Source organism: Sus scrofa, chromosome 2 (assembly GCF_054392235.1).
Source record: "Sus scrofa isolate SSC_HxYL_T2T_F1_AM1 chromosome 2, Sscrofa_HxYL_maternal_Yorkshire_Landrace_v2.0, whole genome shotgun sequence".
NCBI lineage: Eukaryota > Metazoa > Chordata > Mammalia > Artiodactyla > Suidae > Sus > Sus scrofa.
Genome location: NC_139384.1, coordinates 144,785,244 through 144,798,449, shown reverse-complemented (window position 1 = coordinate 144,798,449; position 13,206 = coordinate 144,785,244). Strand labels below are relative to the sequence as shown.

The 13,206-nt window shown below is 56.1% G+C and overlaps 1 protein-coding gene across 22 annotated transcripts in view; it reads left to right on the top strand.

Annotated features, from left to right (window-relative positions):
* Positions 1-210: 210 nt before the first annotated feature.
* The window catches only part of ACSL6 (acyl-CoA synthetase long chain family member 6), a 70,422-nt gene continuing 57,426 nt past the window's right edge, over positions 211-13,206 (top strand). For 7 of the 22 annotated variants that reach the window (XR_014838765.1, XM_085014533.1, XM_005661634.4 and 4 more), the window contains exon 1: positions 602-766. Coding sequence is in view for 6 of the 22 variants with exons in the window: in XM_085014533.1 (XP_084870659.1) it covers positions 718-766 (49 nt within the window). In the remaining 16 variants the exon portion in view is untranslated. Of the gene's footprint in view, positions 283-601; positions 767-4,235; positions 4,324-6,234; positions 6,335-6,621; positions 6,755-10,726; positions 10,875-12,675; positions 13,118-13,206 lie in introns of those variants that run through there. The other 15 variants (XM_013995102.3, XM_085014535.1, XM_085014527.1 and 12 more) reach the window with 9 other exon arrangements.

Here is a 13,206-nt window from a genome sequence, read left to right as displayed (position 1 = left end):
GTCTCAGAGAGAGTGATCTGAGGTCTGGAGTCCCCAGAGAATACGGGCACTCTCTGGCATGGCTGCCCCTCTACCAGATCCGAGCTAGACCTTCACCGCCCTCTCTCCTCTTTGGCCTGCAGACTTGACACCCAGAAGCTTCTGGTGCCTGCAAACTGGGGTCCTAGGGGGCGTTAGCGTCAGCGGGAACTGGCCCACCTGCGCCTGTGCATTCTAGAACAGGTGACAGCGACCCCTCTGCCACCGGAGGCTGCCGCGCCATCAAAGCCAGGGTCGCGCAGGGTAAGGTCGCGCATCCGTGGGGCGCACGAGGCGTCACGCTCCCGCAGTGCGTGCGCCCCCACTCCTGCCCGTTTCCCCAGAACGCCGGGTCCTGACGTTGGGCTGGGGCGAGAGGTCGGTCGGAGCTGCAGCCCGACCCCACCCCCACCCCACCCGGGGCCGGGGCGGTTCCGACGCGGCTCTGAGCGACGCGGGCGTCGGGACCTTGCCCGCGGCGGGGCTGTCAGGGGCTTCAGGCTAGAGCACGCGCAGCGCCCTCCCCCTCCCGCCGAGACTCCGCAGCCGCGGAGGGAGGCGGGGCGCTGCGGAGCCGGGGGGCGGGGGCTAAAAATACCCGGCGGCGGCGCGGCGGCTGCTGGGGCTGCGGGGCTGCGAGGCTGCGGGGCTGCGGGCCGGGGAGGCCGTGTCGGGCCGGGCTGGGCCACGTTGGCCGACATGCTGACCTTCTTCCTCGTGTCGGGGGGCTCCCTCTGGCTCTTCACGGGTAAGTCCCCGCCCTGTCCTCGTCTGTGACCGCCATCTCCCGCATCCTGCGGGGTCTTGATCCTGGGCGGGGGTGAGCTTCCAGCACAGGCTGCCGACCTGTCCTTTCCGGGCTCCTTTGGGCCGCCCAGGTGCTCCCCCCGAAACCGCGCTCCGAATTCCGGCGGGCTCTGGACCGGGTTTGGGAAGCCGCTGTGTCGGTGAAAATGAGGGGCCTTGCTCTCTGCGACCCCACAGCAGCCAGCTCTTTGCGACCCTACAACAACCTCTTTCTCGTTCTGGCACCCCCTCCCATTGTGGGTGAGAACAATCCGCCAAGCAGAGTAGGCCCTGAGCCCACTCATCCCCCAAGGCCAAGGCCAGGGACAGACGGTGCAACCTTGCTCATCTCCAGGGTCCAGAAACTGAGGATGCTGGTCCTGGAGGTCCCACAGCAGGTCAAGGACGTGGCCAGGCCTCGCCTAGGGCTTCCTATTCCGGCGTGAGGGGGTCTCACAAACCCTCCCTGCCCACCCTTCAGCTGGACTACATGGTTTCTGTAAAGCAAGGTTCGTCTGGCTCCTCAGCTATGCCCAGGGTTTGTGTCCCCGCTCTTCCCCTCACAGGCGTCAGCCCCTCCCCCCACATCCTCTCAAGAAGCTTTGAGGACCCCTCTGAATCACCCTGCCCAGCACTTGCCCGTCCTCCCCACACAGAGCCTGGACTCTCACCCAAGACCCATTCATCCACCAGTTTTGCTGCCTCCACCAGCCACTCCCCTCTGTGAGCCTTGGGTTCCTCTAGGCTAAGATACTGCTAAAGGGTCTCCACCCAGCCCCACCGCCTTGGGCATAGTCAGCCTGATAATGTCTGTGAAGTATTGGAACCTGAAACTGGCTTGAAGCTGGACTTAAAATGCTCCAGAGCAAATGCTCTATGAATATTAGCATTTATTGTTATTTCAGGTTCAGAAAGCCGCATCAGATGAGGTGGTAAGATTCTGAGCGGAAGAAGAGGAAGCTGACCTTTTTGAAATCCTTAACTGAAACTTTGCGTGTGTTACTTAATATTCTCAGCAAATCCTAGGAGGTTGGTGGTGCTGTTTTTTAACTGAGGTTCAGAGGTTAATTGACTTGCCCAATTCCATAGCTCTCTGACAGATTAGGGTTTGATCTGAGGTTTTAATTGATCTGTCACTGCTTAGTGCTTGGTAGTATCAGGCTTGAACCTGTAGGGCTGGTGGGCCAAGTAAATGGCAGGCGTCCCCCACCACCATTGCCTTGAGTCAGGCCACGGGGATCCCTCCCTTGAGCTGGGCAGCGAGTGAGGCCTCCCTAATCCCCTCAGCTCCCTAAGCTCCTTCTGTCTGCTGTGTCCGAGAGGACAAGCCATGCAGGGCCACTGTGGGCCTGATGGGTTCATCCAACAGGCAAGGTCAGGGCTAGAGCTGGAGTAAGGGGCCAAAGTTATCAAAATAATGATGATGATGAGAGTAACAGCCACCATATATTGCCTAGGTGATGATCTCAGAGCCTCTGCCTATGCCAGCACCCCTTTGGAGGCCCCTGCCCGGCCACGGATCCAAGCTCTCAGGAGCGTTGGTCTTCTGTGGTTACAGGGAGGTGTCTGGGAGCATCAGTGGCCTCTGAGAAAAAAAATAAATAAAACTGCTCACACTATGGGATCCTTGTCTGGGAGTGGGATTCAGCAGGCACTTACTCAAACTGGTATGTCCTGCTTCTGTGTGGAGTGTTTCCCAAAGCAGTGCTGTGCCTCCCAGAATGGGGAAACTGCCTCACTGAAGGACTGGACTGTACAGGGGCCTCGGAGTAGTTAAGTGGGGTGACTCTTGGTCTCCACCAAAGGACTGTACAGGGGCCTCGGAATGGTCAAGCGGGGTGACCCTTGGTGTCCACTGAAGGGCTGTACAGGATGCAGCTGCTTCCATAGAGGCCAAGCTTCTTCATGGCTATAGGAAATTCCTCGAAGATGTCCACCCTTGGTGTAAGAGTGAGACACTGAGGCTGGTGTGTGGTGCTTACTCCAGACACATGTTGTGGCATTTCAGATCGTGTGTCCCACCCTGCTTGGGACTTTGCCTGGACCCCAGTCTTTCTTTCAGGGAAGAGGGGACACCTAGGCTAAGACCAAGAGCACATTCTGCCTTGTAATCTCCAGGGTCCCGTGGCAGCAGCCAGAATAGGAGAGGACCTCTGAGGTGATATTACTCTTTGTAGAATTATGTGCTCTTTGCCACCCAGTCTGGCCACAGGGAGACAAGGGAAGGTAAAGGGGTGTCACCTGGAGAAGGAACTGACTCTCTGGGGAAGTGACCATGGACTCTGAGTCTTAGGAGAGCGTGGGCTGTAACTGTTCTATTCTTCACTGCGGACATCAACCCTGATTCCTGGGCCAGCCCATACCCCACATGTGTTAAGTAGTAAACAAGGAAACAGATAAAATAGATCCGGTGTGCTGAGTTGGGTGCTGTGCTTGGCCCCGGAAAACATGGTCTCAGTGCTGTGAGCACTCATAGGACTATGGGAGCAATGGACTAGCACCTCTGCCTGCCTAGATGGCACTCTTGTACAAAGTTGAAAGAGGCACCCCTGTTGGTGGATGAATTGCTAGGCTGGCACCCCTACCTCTAGACTGATGCAGCCCTGTGTCCTACAGGGTTCAGTCTGTGCAACCATATACTTGACGTCTGAGTGGGCTTCTGCTGCATACGGGATTGTTTGTCGGAGGCAGGTGGGCTGCATTCCAGGTAGGGAAAGTCAGGCCAGCAAAGGTGTGCAGGAAGAACTATGGTGGGGAAGGGTCTTTAGGGTCTTTAGGGCTTAAAGAGTCTAGGTTGTGGGAGAGAGTGGAGTCTGGATGGCAGGGCATTCTAGAGAAGAGGGTTTTATTTCTCTGCAGTGGCCAGGCTGAGCCAGTAGGAGGAGAGTGGAGGCTAGGGGAGCAGTGGGAGGTTGTTGTGATGTTATAGATGTGGATAACTGTGGCCCAAGCATGGCCCAGATGAGGCTGGGTTCCAGAAAAGGGAAGTTGGGAGGCCCTAGCTGTGATCCTTGAGGGGATGGGGGCTAGCCCCGGTGGCGGAGACTTGTGTGACCACAGTCTGGCTATAGGTGTCCAGGGCAGGCACAGATTTGCACGGCCTGGCTAGTGTAGCCCCATCAGATTCTGTCCCCATCTCACTCCCATTACGGTGGAGAACTAGACCCATTTCAGGGGACTCTAGAAGGCAGCCAGGGCCCTGACGGATGGTGGGGCTCCAGGCAGAACCAATGAGGGCATGCCTCAAAAGAAAGCCCAGATTTGCACATGGTACACCACTGTGCGGGAGAATTCTGGTCACGGGGATTTCTCTCCCCACCTGGCCCATGTAGGATATCGGGGCGCTTCTGGTGAGGGTACACTGACACCAGGGGGTGGCAGAACCTGGCCATTCAGCTCTCTGACTGGTTTTCTGTCCCTTGTGATTCAAGGGCTCTTGGGTTGACCTTCAGAAGGCCAAATTTGGCTCAGCTACAGCCCCAGATGGGACCCAGGCTGTGCCACACACTTAGCATGCAGGTAAGTGAGCACAAGGCTCTGACTTGTTTGCAAAACGAGGCAGAAGTTACAGGCATTTGTATAACAGAAGCTGCCGTGTGTAACAAGCCAGTGCCTAGCTGGCACATAGTAGGCACTCAGATATGCAATGAATGTAGTACTGTGTGTGTATCGGGAAGGCAGTGTTTTCTTGGGGGAGGTATTGTTGCAAACATGCTGACTTGACTGCTGTTTTCCTGAGTACCTGCTGTGCGTCCAGCACCGTGTTCTACAGTCCCCCAAGCTTTCCCAAAACAGTGTGGTGCCGTGATCCCCATTTCATAGATGAGGTGCCAGGATATAAGGAGGCTCAATGGTGAAGCAGCTCCTGAGAGCTGAGTCAGACTGCGTTCTCAGGTTCGGGCCAGCTAAGGGACCTGGAGGATCAGGTAGTGTCTGAGCCCCTCCAGCAGGCTGGTCAGTGGGCCATCCTTGGACCAGGAGGGTTTAAAGAGAAGACAGGTGTAATGAGTGAGGAGCAGGGGCTGACACACAGGAAAGGGCTCCCTTAAGTGTCGGCTGAAGTTATAATAACTTGAGTGAGGCCTTCGTCAAAAGAGGTGCAGGCTTCTGACATGCAAACAGGGAGTAGGGAAAGAAAAGTCATTCTAGGCAGAAAGATCCATTCCAGGCAGAGGGAAAAAAATGGGAGGGTGGATGAATGGGATCTAGGGACAGACTCTACTCAGCCATTGAGGTCTCTAGGGCTGGCCTCTGCAGGCATTGGAAGGCCAGGCCAGGCAGCATGGGCTTCATTCTGTGTGGTAGCTGCATCAAGGACATATGACCAAAACTGGGCATGTGGATGGCCAAGGCGACACTGCCCCTGCAATCCTCGAGCCACATGCATCTCCTGGGGGCACTGAACTTCCACCTAACTACAGCCTTTGGCCTCCTCTGTGCTCTGTGCTCTCCTTAAGGGCAGAGCCTGGTGTCTCCTCTCTGTGCCCCAAGCCAGGGCTGGCACACAGTGTCGATTTCCTAAGTGAATAATATGAAAAATTCCTTGAGAATAATTTACCCTTAATAATGATGCATTTTATAATCTGTTTTCTCACTGCAAGTCCATTGGCTGACAAGAGACCTCGAAGGTGCTCCTCCTGGGTGCCAGGCCAGCTGGGGGTGTCACCGGTAGGGAGAAGCCATAGGGGAAAGCAGGCATGACCTCCTTGTAGGCAGAGACAGATCAGCTTTCACTGGAGGACCTGGAACAGAAGCAGGTGCTCCAGAAGTGTTTGCCGAGTTAATGAATGAGTGACTGGTTTTGTGAAGGATAATCTCTGAGGACACTTAGAGCTCCAAGTTTCACTCTCCTGATGGGCTGGGAGCTCTGGCCAAGCAGAGCCGAAAGGACCCAGTTAGGGTCTGCAGCTCACTGGGTGGTCTGGCGTGATGGCCCTGTACCCCGTGTTGGCCTGGCCAGAGCCCCTGCTAAACACCCATCGGGCCCCAGGAGGGGAGCGCTGTGGGCAGATTGCTACTTTGAACCCTTGGGTTGTCCTTCGTGTCAGGCCCAGGGTGGTCCCACATAATTAATTGCTCAGCTGCTCTGGGAACCCATGTTTGGTGTGGTCCAGGTTCTCAGACCTAGTTACTCTGTGTGGCTCCTGATTCGTGTGAGGCTTGGGCTCTGTAACGGGCAGAAGCAGGAAGATGGGAAATGGGTGGGACAGATTCTGAGCCCAGCTGGGCTGTCTGTTCAGAAGCCCGATCTGTCATCTCAGAGCCTAAAAGATTTCAAATCCCGAGAAGTCCCATCTGTGCCCGTTCACCAGCTCTTCCTGTAGATGTGTTTTTCTCTCTCCACAGCTACTCCCAGGGAGTAGGGGTGCTCGGGGGTGTCCATGAAGAGTTGGGAGTGGCTAGCATCTGATTTGTCATCTGTCCTTTCAGGCCTGCATTCTGAGATAAGTGTCTCCTAGGGCTTTAGGGCAGGAAGCCAGGCCAGGATGGTGCCCGTGAGGAAACCATTGGCATCCTTTGCAGACCCTGGGTAAGCAGATCTGGGTGGGCACCTCTTGGGGCCAGGAGCAGACCTAGGGATGGGAGGCTCTTGGAGGCCTGGAGAGAGAAGACAGGCAGGCCCAGGTTGAATGGGCAGCTCTGGGACAGAGCCCACGAATCAACCCTGGGAGCCCGGCCCCTCTGCCAGCCTTCCAGAGCATGGTCCCAGCACCGGAAGTGGATACTGAGGGACAAAGCAGGACTCAGCTTGCTACAAAGCACTGTGTTCCCGTCTAGTAGGTTTTCCTTGCTCCCCTGATTTCTTTTTTCTTCCAGGTTGTTCTGGGGCTGAAAATCCTCGGTGGGCTTCCTCCTGACCACTAACCCTCTCCCCAACCTTGGCTCTAAACCGTTCTGGGCACTGACAGCAGGTCCTGCCGCACGCACAGGAGGGCTACTGGGAGGGACGGTAAGGTCAACCAGAGAGTAGACAGCAAGGCCAGCTGGAGGCCACACAGCGAGGACAGTCAGAGATGGGGCGGGAAGGTAGAACTGGGACGGAAGGAGCAGCCGGTGGGACTGGACAGGGAGATTGGCCAGAGGCTGGATGGTGAGGCCTAGAGGCCAGTGAGAGGAAAGCAGGTATTAGCATGGAAGTGGGGGCTTCAGGGGGACCCATCCAGGCCTGCAGTGACCCCCTTGACTTTGGAAGGGGCAGTCTTTTGGCCCTTCTGCTGTGTCCCCTAGCAGCACAAAGCCATCTAGACCCCAGGACCCTGCTTAATGTCTGGAGAATGTAAGTGCTCCTGTGCCAGTACCTGCCAGCAGATGGGTTGGGTGTGCTTTGGGGGACCCCTTGGACTTGCCCACCATCAGCCCCCACCCTGCCTGCCAGCTGCCTTTCCCCAGCCTGGCTCTGCGGGGCGTGGTGGGAGACTGGGGTACATGTGTCCCCGATCTCCTTGCCACAGGTCAGACGGCAGGGAGGGCTGTGATCTATGAAGCACCCCCTTTTCCATCTGCCCTGACGTTTCTTTTCTCCTCTGCCTTCTGCTTCTCCCTGGGGCAGCCCTGTGACCTCTCACAGGGACATGCCTGGCCTCTGAGGTTCATGGGCATACTCTGTGGCCCCACCTGATAGTAGGAGGACCCCAGGAGGGAGGCAGCAGTGGACAGTCATTAAAGATGGGCGTTTTCTCTGGGCTGAGAGGCCGACAAGACCTGTTTCCCTTGGATGGCAGGAGGTCTGCGGAGCATCAACAAACCCTTCTTTTGGTTCAGAATCAGCTCCCAGATGGTTTTGTCCTAGATTTCCTCCCAGACTTAGTGATCATATGTGTGTTTGAAATCTTGCTGTGTCATTGTGTCCTGTTAATGGGAGTCTGAGTAGCATCCATGCTCCATAGGCTGCAGGCTTTGTGCAGCCTCGCTTGTGATCGTCCCGTCTCTGCACACGGAGAGTGTGCACAGTTTCGTACCTGCTTTCTTCACTCAGGATCATCCATGGTGCTGTGCGTAATGAGGAAATTTGCAACAAACATTCCAAAAATGTGGAAAATGAAGGCAGTGCCATGAGTTTTTCAAGTTAAATGTGTTTAAGTGATTATTCTTTATTCTGATATAATGTTCTTCTGTCTGTCTTATGATAAAATGTCCTAGGAGTTTGCCTGGGGTTTGGTTTTGTTTTGTCGTTGATACATTTGTTTAAGATAGGTATGTAGGTAGGTGGGTGTGTAGTCAGATGGATAGATAGATTTTTATGTATTTGTGTGGTGGTTAACAGACAACTCCTTGTCACCAGCATTTCTGGCCTCTCAAAGTCTGAACCGGTTTGGAGTTTGGGGAGTTCCCATCGTGACTCAGTGGTTAACGAACCAGACTAGGATCCATGAGGACGCTGGTTTGAACCCTGGCCTCGCCAGTGGGTTAAGGATCCAGCGTTTCTGTGAGCTGTGGTGTAGGTTGCAGTGTGGCTGTGGTGTAGCCGGCAGCTACAGCTCTGATTTCCTTATGCCTTGGGTGCAGCCTTCAAAAGACAAAAGACAAAAAAAAAAAAAAGTTTGACCTTGTCATGGAGCCTCTGGGGAGGGTGGAGTCCAGGCTCTGGAGGGCCTGGGTTACAAGCCCCCACCCACAGCCCGAGGGCACTTGTGGGAGCTGCACTGTGGGCAGCCTGTGGCCTCCATTCTTAAAAGTTCTCTCTGGAAGTTTCCTTCCTGGCTCAGCGATTGGCGAACCGACTAGCATCCATGAGGACGTGGGTTCAATCCCTGGCCTTGCTCAGCGGGTTAAGGATCCAGCATTGCCGTGAGCTGTGGTGTGGGTCACAGATGGGACTTGGATCTGGTGTTGCTGTGGCTGTGGTGTAGGCTGGCAGCCACAGCTCTGATTCAACCCCTAGCCTGGGAACCTCCATAGGCCACAGGTGCGGCCCTAAAAAAAACAAAAGACAACAACAACAACAACAAAAAGTTCTCTCTGTCACTGCAGGGGCTCTTATTTACCATCACGTCCCCCCGTTTTTTTCTGCACATTTACCGCCAACACTGTGAGAGTTCCTGAAGCTCCCTCATACCAAAAAGTTGCTACCTGAGACCAGCCTCTACTATTTCTGAAAAGGACAAAACAACTGAGGAGCCTGAGAAAGAGCCGGTCCGTTTCTTGGTCCCACCCACCCTGACCTGACACAGCGCTTTGCTCAGCGGCTGCAGAGGCCTGCAGCCCCCTCTGGAAAGGTGGTGGGTGGGTTCAGGGAGAATCCAAGTGGGTCGACGTGAACAACGGCCAGTGGCCTTCCCGGGCTGGCTGAGGCCTCGTGTTGCTTTGGTCTGAAAGGGATTTTTGTTTTCCGGTGAGAACAGCCCCATCCTGGCTGGATGCCGGAGCCAGCGGCAGGAATACAAACCCTTTCATGTGACAGACCCAGGGTAGAGAGGTGCAGGCCTGCCAGCAGCAGGCCCTCCCCTGCCACTGCTCCTTGGGGAGGCAGTGATTTGCATATTCCTCATTCATCCTGGCCCTGAAAAGGAGGCCTGAGTTCTCAGTGCTCCCTGTCCAGCCTAGGGCCGGGCTGCCTGAGCCTGGCGTTAACTCTGTGGATGCCACTGGTGCGCCCTGGCCAACAATAGGTCTTGGTGGCCGGAGGCTGGTGAAAGGTGGCAGCTGCTGTGTGGCCCTAGCCTCCAGGAAGTGGCAGGGTCCCACTGGCCAGCACAGACTTCTGCTGAACCGAGTGAATTCACATTTGTCTCTTTGTGGCCCTCAGAAGAGGAACTTTGTGAAGTACCAGGAAGGCAGAAAATTAAACTGTTTATCGCATTCCTGGAAAACTTAGCTTTAATCAGAGGCAGAACTCCCTTTTCTCTGCTCACTGTCATTCCTGTGAAATAGCAATGGCCCCTGGAATGGTGGGTAAAGCTGCCTTATGGGCTCCTGGCTGTGGCAGTGGTCCCTTTTGTTGGGATCTGGAGGCACAGCTTGTCTGGGACACTTCAGCATCCTAAAGCCTCAAGGTGCTGGGTCAGGTGAGCTGGTGGGGACCATCCGCTTGTAGCTGTGACTTCAAAAGCACAAAGCTGTGTGTAGCACACCCCGCAATCTGTTTCCTTCTGCACCTGAATGCTATCATCCCAGCCTCAGCGCAGCCCGGCCCCTGCCTCCTTCCTGGGAGCCCTGGCACATCTTACAGGCTCTTCCTGCCACTCAGCAGCCCACTCTGCCCCCTGCTCAGAACCTTCCTTCCCACCCTGCTCCCCTTCTCTGACTGAGGAAGGTCCCAGATTCTGTCTTTTGTGACTCCCCCTCCCCAGCAGGGTGTCCCCAGATGCTCCTGAGGGAACAAGCGGGCCAGCGAATCCCTCTTTTGCTCCTCCCCCGCCTCAGTGACCCCAACCTTATCCTAATGGATCCCTCCTCCTTATGTCTAAGGCACTTCCCCATTGCTCACGGACGTCACGTCCTGTGCCACCGATGCCCTGGCCACCTGCCCTTGAGCTCTGAGAGCCAGGAGCAGCCCATCTTCTCTTTCTGAGCTTGAACCTGCAGGCTTTGCAGTGTGTCCTCAGTTTAGGCCAGTGATGGAGATGGATCCTTGCTCCTGGAGCCAGGTCACTGGCAGCCCTAACCTAGATGGACTGGGAGGGAAGGATCATGTTGCAGCCACAGATTTGGCTTCCTGCACTGTGGGGTCTGGCCAGAGGCATCCCTCTGCCTGTGTAGTGCTCATGGCCAGGCCCCCACCAGGATCCCTAGGGTTCTGCCTGCCGTCCCAGGGCTTGGCTTAAAGGAAGGAAGGATGATGAGGCCCACCCACACCTTTGGCCCTGGTCTTCGTCCCCTGGAAATATTTCTGATGGGAACCTTGCCATTGTGTTAGCCTCTACTGCCCCTCCTTGTTCTGATTTTGTTGGGCCTGATTCGTGGTAAGGACAGCTTTTATCTCACAGCTCGTGAAGGACACTGTGTTTCTGTTTTGCTTCTCTGCTCTCAAGGCTATTTGTATTTTTAAATCTCTGAAAGTGTTGTTTGAGCCTGGCTTCCCGGCGCTGTCCTCAGGAATGTGGGCCCATGTCCCCTGACCAGGGCTTAGGGTGAGTGACATTCTTCAGAGGTGTTGGCCTGAGGATGGAGGGGCGGAGGGCAGTGGGGGCCGCTTCCCTCACTGAGTGAATTCTGCCTGTTGAGACAGGAGCCCTGTGCGCTGGTCAGGCACAGCCAACTTTAGTTAGGCCTTTCTACATTTAAGAAGCTTAATTAAACTTCAGAGCTAAAATCAGCCTCCTCAGGGAGGTCCGGTGGGTGAGCCACATTGTAACTGAGCAACCCTGAATCCTGGGCCCATCTCTCCTGGGGGACTTGCAGTGGGTCTCACCTGGCACTTCCCAGCACGGGGAGGGCCTTGGCCCCATGTCTGCTGCAGTTGTCTGTGGTTGTATGACTCTAATTAAAACCCAGGAGGAAGGTGCAGAGAAAGCCACCTCTCTCAGCACAGGCACAAGTCCCTGTATGGGCGGGGTGGGTGCCCGGCCGAGTTTGGGCTGCTGCGTTTGTTTCTCTGCAGATCACAGTCACACAGGAGGGATGGTGAGCTGCGTGCTTTTCTTAACCTAGTGCCTGGGTGCCACGTCCTGGGGCAGCACCCATGTGCCATGACTCCATGGGGCTCACATGCTGGGTGGTTTTCCATCAGCCGGGATTTCGGTTGTGTTCACTGGATTTTCTACCTGAGAAGCATTAAGGGAGGCGTTCATCTTAAAGATGCTTGAAAAATATCCAGAGGAAAGCGAGGGCCTTGCCAAGAAGGAAGGAAGAGGGGGCTTTGGAGACTGAGGGTTGGTGCTCAGGCATTGGTACATTTTACAGCTTCCTCCAGGTGGGTTGCTGGAGGCTGGAGCCTGGGGCCCAGACAGGGTTGTGTCCAGTTCCAGGTGAGGGCTGCTGAGGCAGGAAATCCTCCAGGTGACCCTCCCCTGGTGGTGGGGTGAGCAGTGGAAGCCGTATTAGTCCCAGGGAAGGTGTTGCAAGCTCTGGAGTTTCCAGGCAGGTGGTGCCCACAGCTCTCCAGAGCTCAGAGTGCGCAGCCTGGGGCGGTCTTGCTGCAGGGCAGGTAGGTGGACGGTGTTTGGGGAGACGTGGCCCTGTCCTGGATGACTCAGAAGCACAGTTGTGAGTAGGGCCGGGGGTTGGCGAACTGGGTCTTGTGGGCGGGACCTGCCTTTTACTCTCCAGCAGTGGCCACCACGTGCCTACTGTGTGCCCAGCCACATGCTGGCCATGGACGCGGGAGTGGAAAAAGGCCATACCTAATCCCCTCCCCCATTCTTCACCCTATGGAGAGACCTTGCAAGAGTGAGGCCCCAGGCGTCCTGGGACCTCAGTGTCCTGGTCTGTCTGCCAGAGGCATTGAGGGAGTTCGGGCCTCAGCTTAGGTCCGACAAGCCAGGAAGTGGATTCTGGCTCCTCCAGGTTGAGCACCTGCCTGCAAGCCAGGCAAGCGTCTCTCAGGACAGCGTTGAAGAGGGGCTGGTATGCTTCCCTGGGGTCTGGTAGGAGAGCTAAGCCATCCTCCTGTAGCTGCTGACCCTAGTGCCACTGCCCTGAGCATCTCTGAGCAGGTGTCTGACCTGGGACTGTGCCTCATTGCCTTCTGCTCCCCAGTTAGAGTGTGGCCTTGTGGGGGTGAAGAGTGGAGTCTGTGGAGAGGGCCTCCCTCAGCACCAGAGATCTGCATCCCCCACCCCCATCTCCACTCCTTCCCACCGCCCTGCTGGTCGCACTGGCTGCATGTCCCCAGCCCGCGGCTGAGGCCCTGGCCCTTAATCATTGCCACAGATAGATGTGTAAGACTTTGTCCTGAAGTGGCCCTTAGGACAAACTCCCCTCCAGGACTGAAGACAGGGTGGGGAGGGGAGAAGCAGAGGGGTGTGAACTGGGGCTCTGGCAACCTGGCAGGGTAGGGGTTAAGACCCGATCACTTGCCTTTGAGCCGATCTGAGCCAGCACTGCCCCGTGTGCAGATAGAGTGGTGGGGCCAAGCAGCTCCCCATAGAGCTGTTCTGCGCCCGGTCCCTGCCAGACCTGCTGCCACAGCTGCCAGGGAGCCTCCGCCACCACTGCTAGAGCCTCCACCACCGGCTGGCTTCTCAGAACCGGCATTGGTTGCCATCGGCTGTCCCCAGGAGGGCAGACTTGGGGCAGGGCCTTTGCCGATTTGGTGCTTTGATCAAGATGTGGTAAGCTCTCTCCCTGAGCCCTGTGCACCCTTTATAAAGAGAGGCCGGTACTAGTGGGACCAGCTCAGCCGCCTCCCCAGTGCCAGGAGTCTGCTGGAAAGGTAGGGTGTGAATGTAACTTTGCAGGTTGTCTTGGAGTCCTTTTGGTTGCCGAAGAGACAGAGTAACCGCTTCAGCTAACTTCTATCTA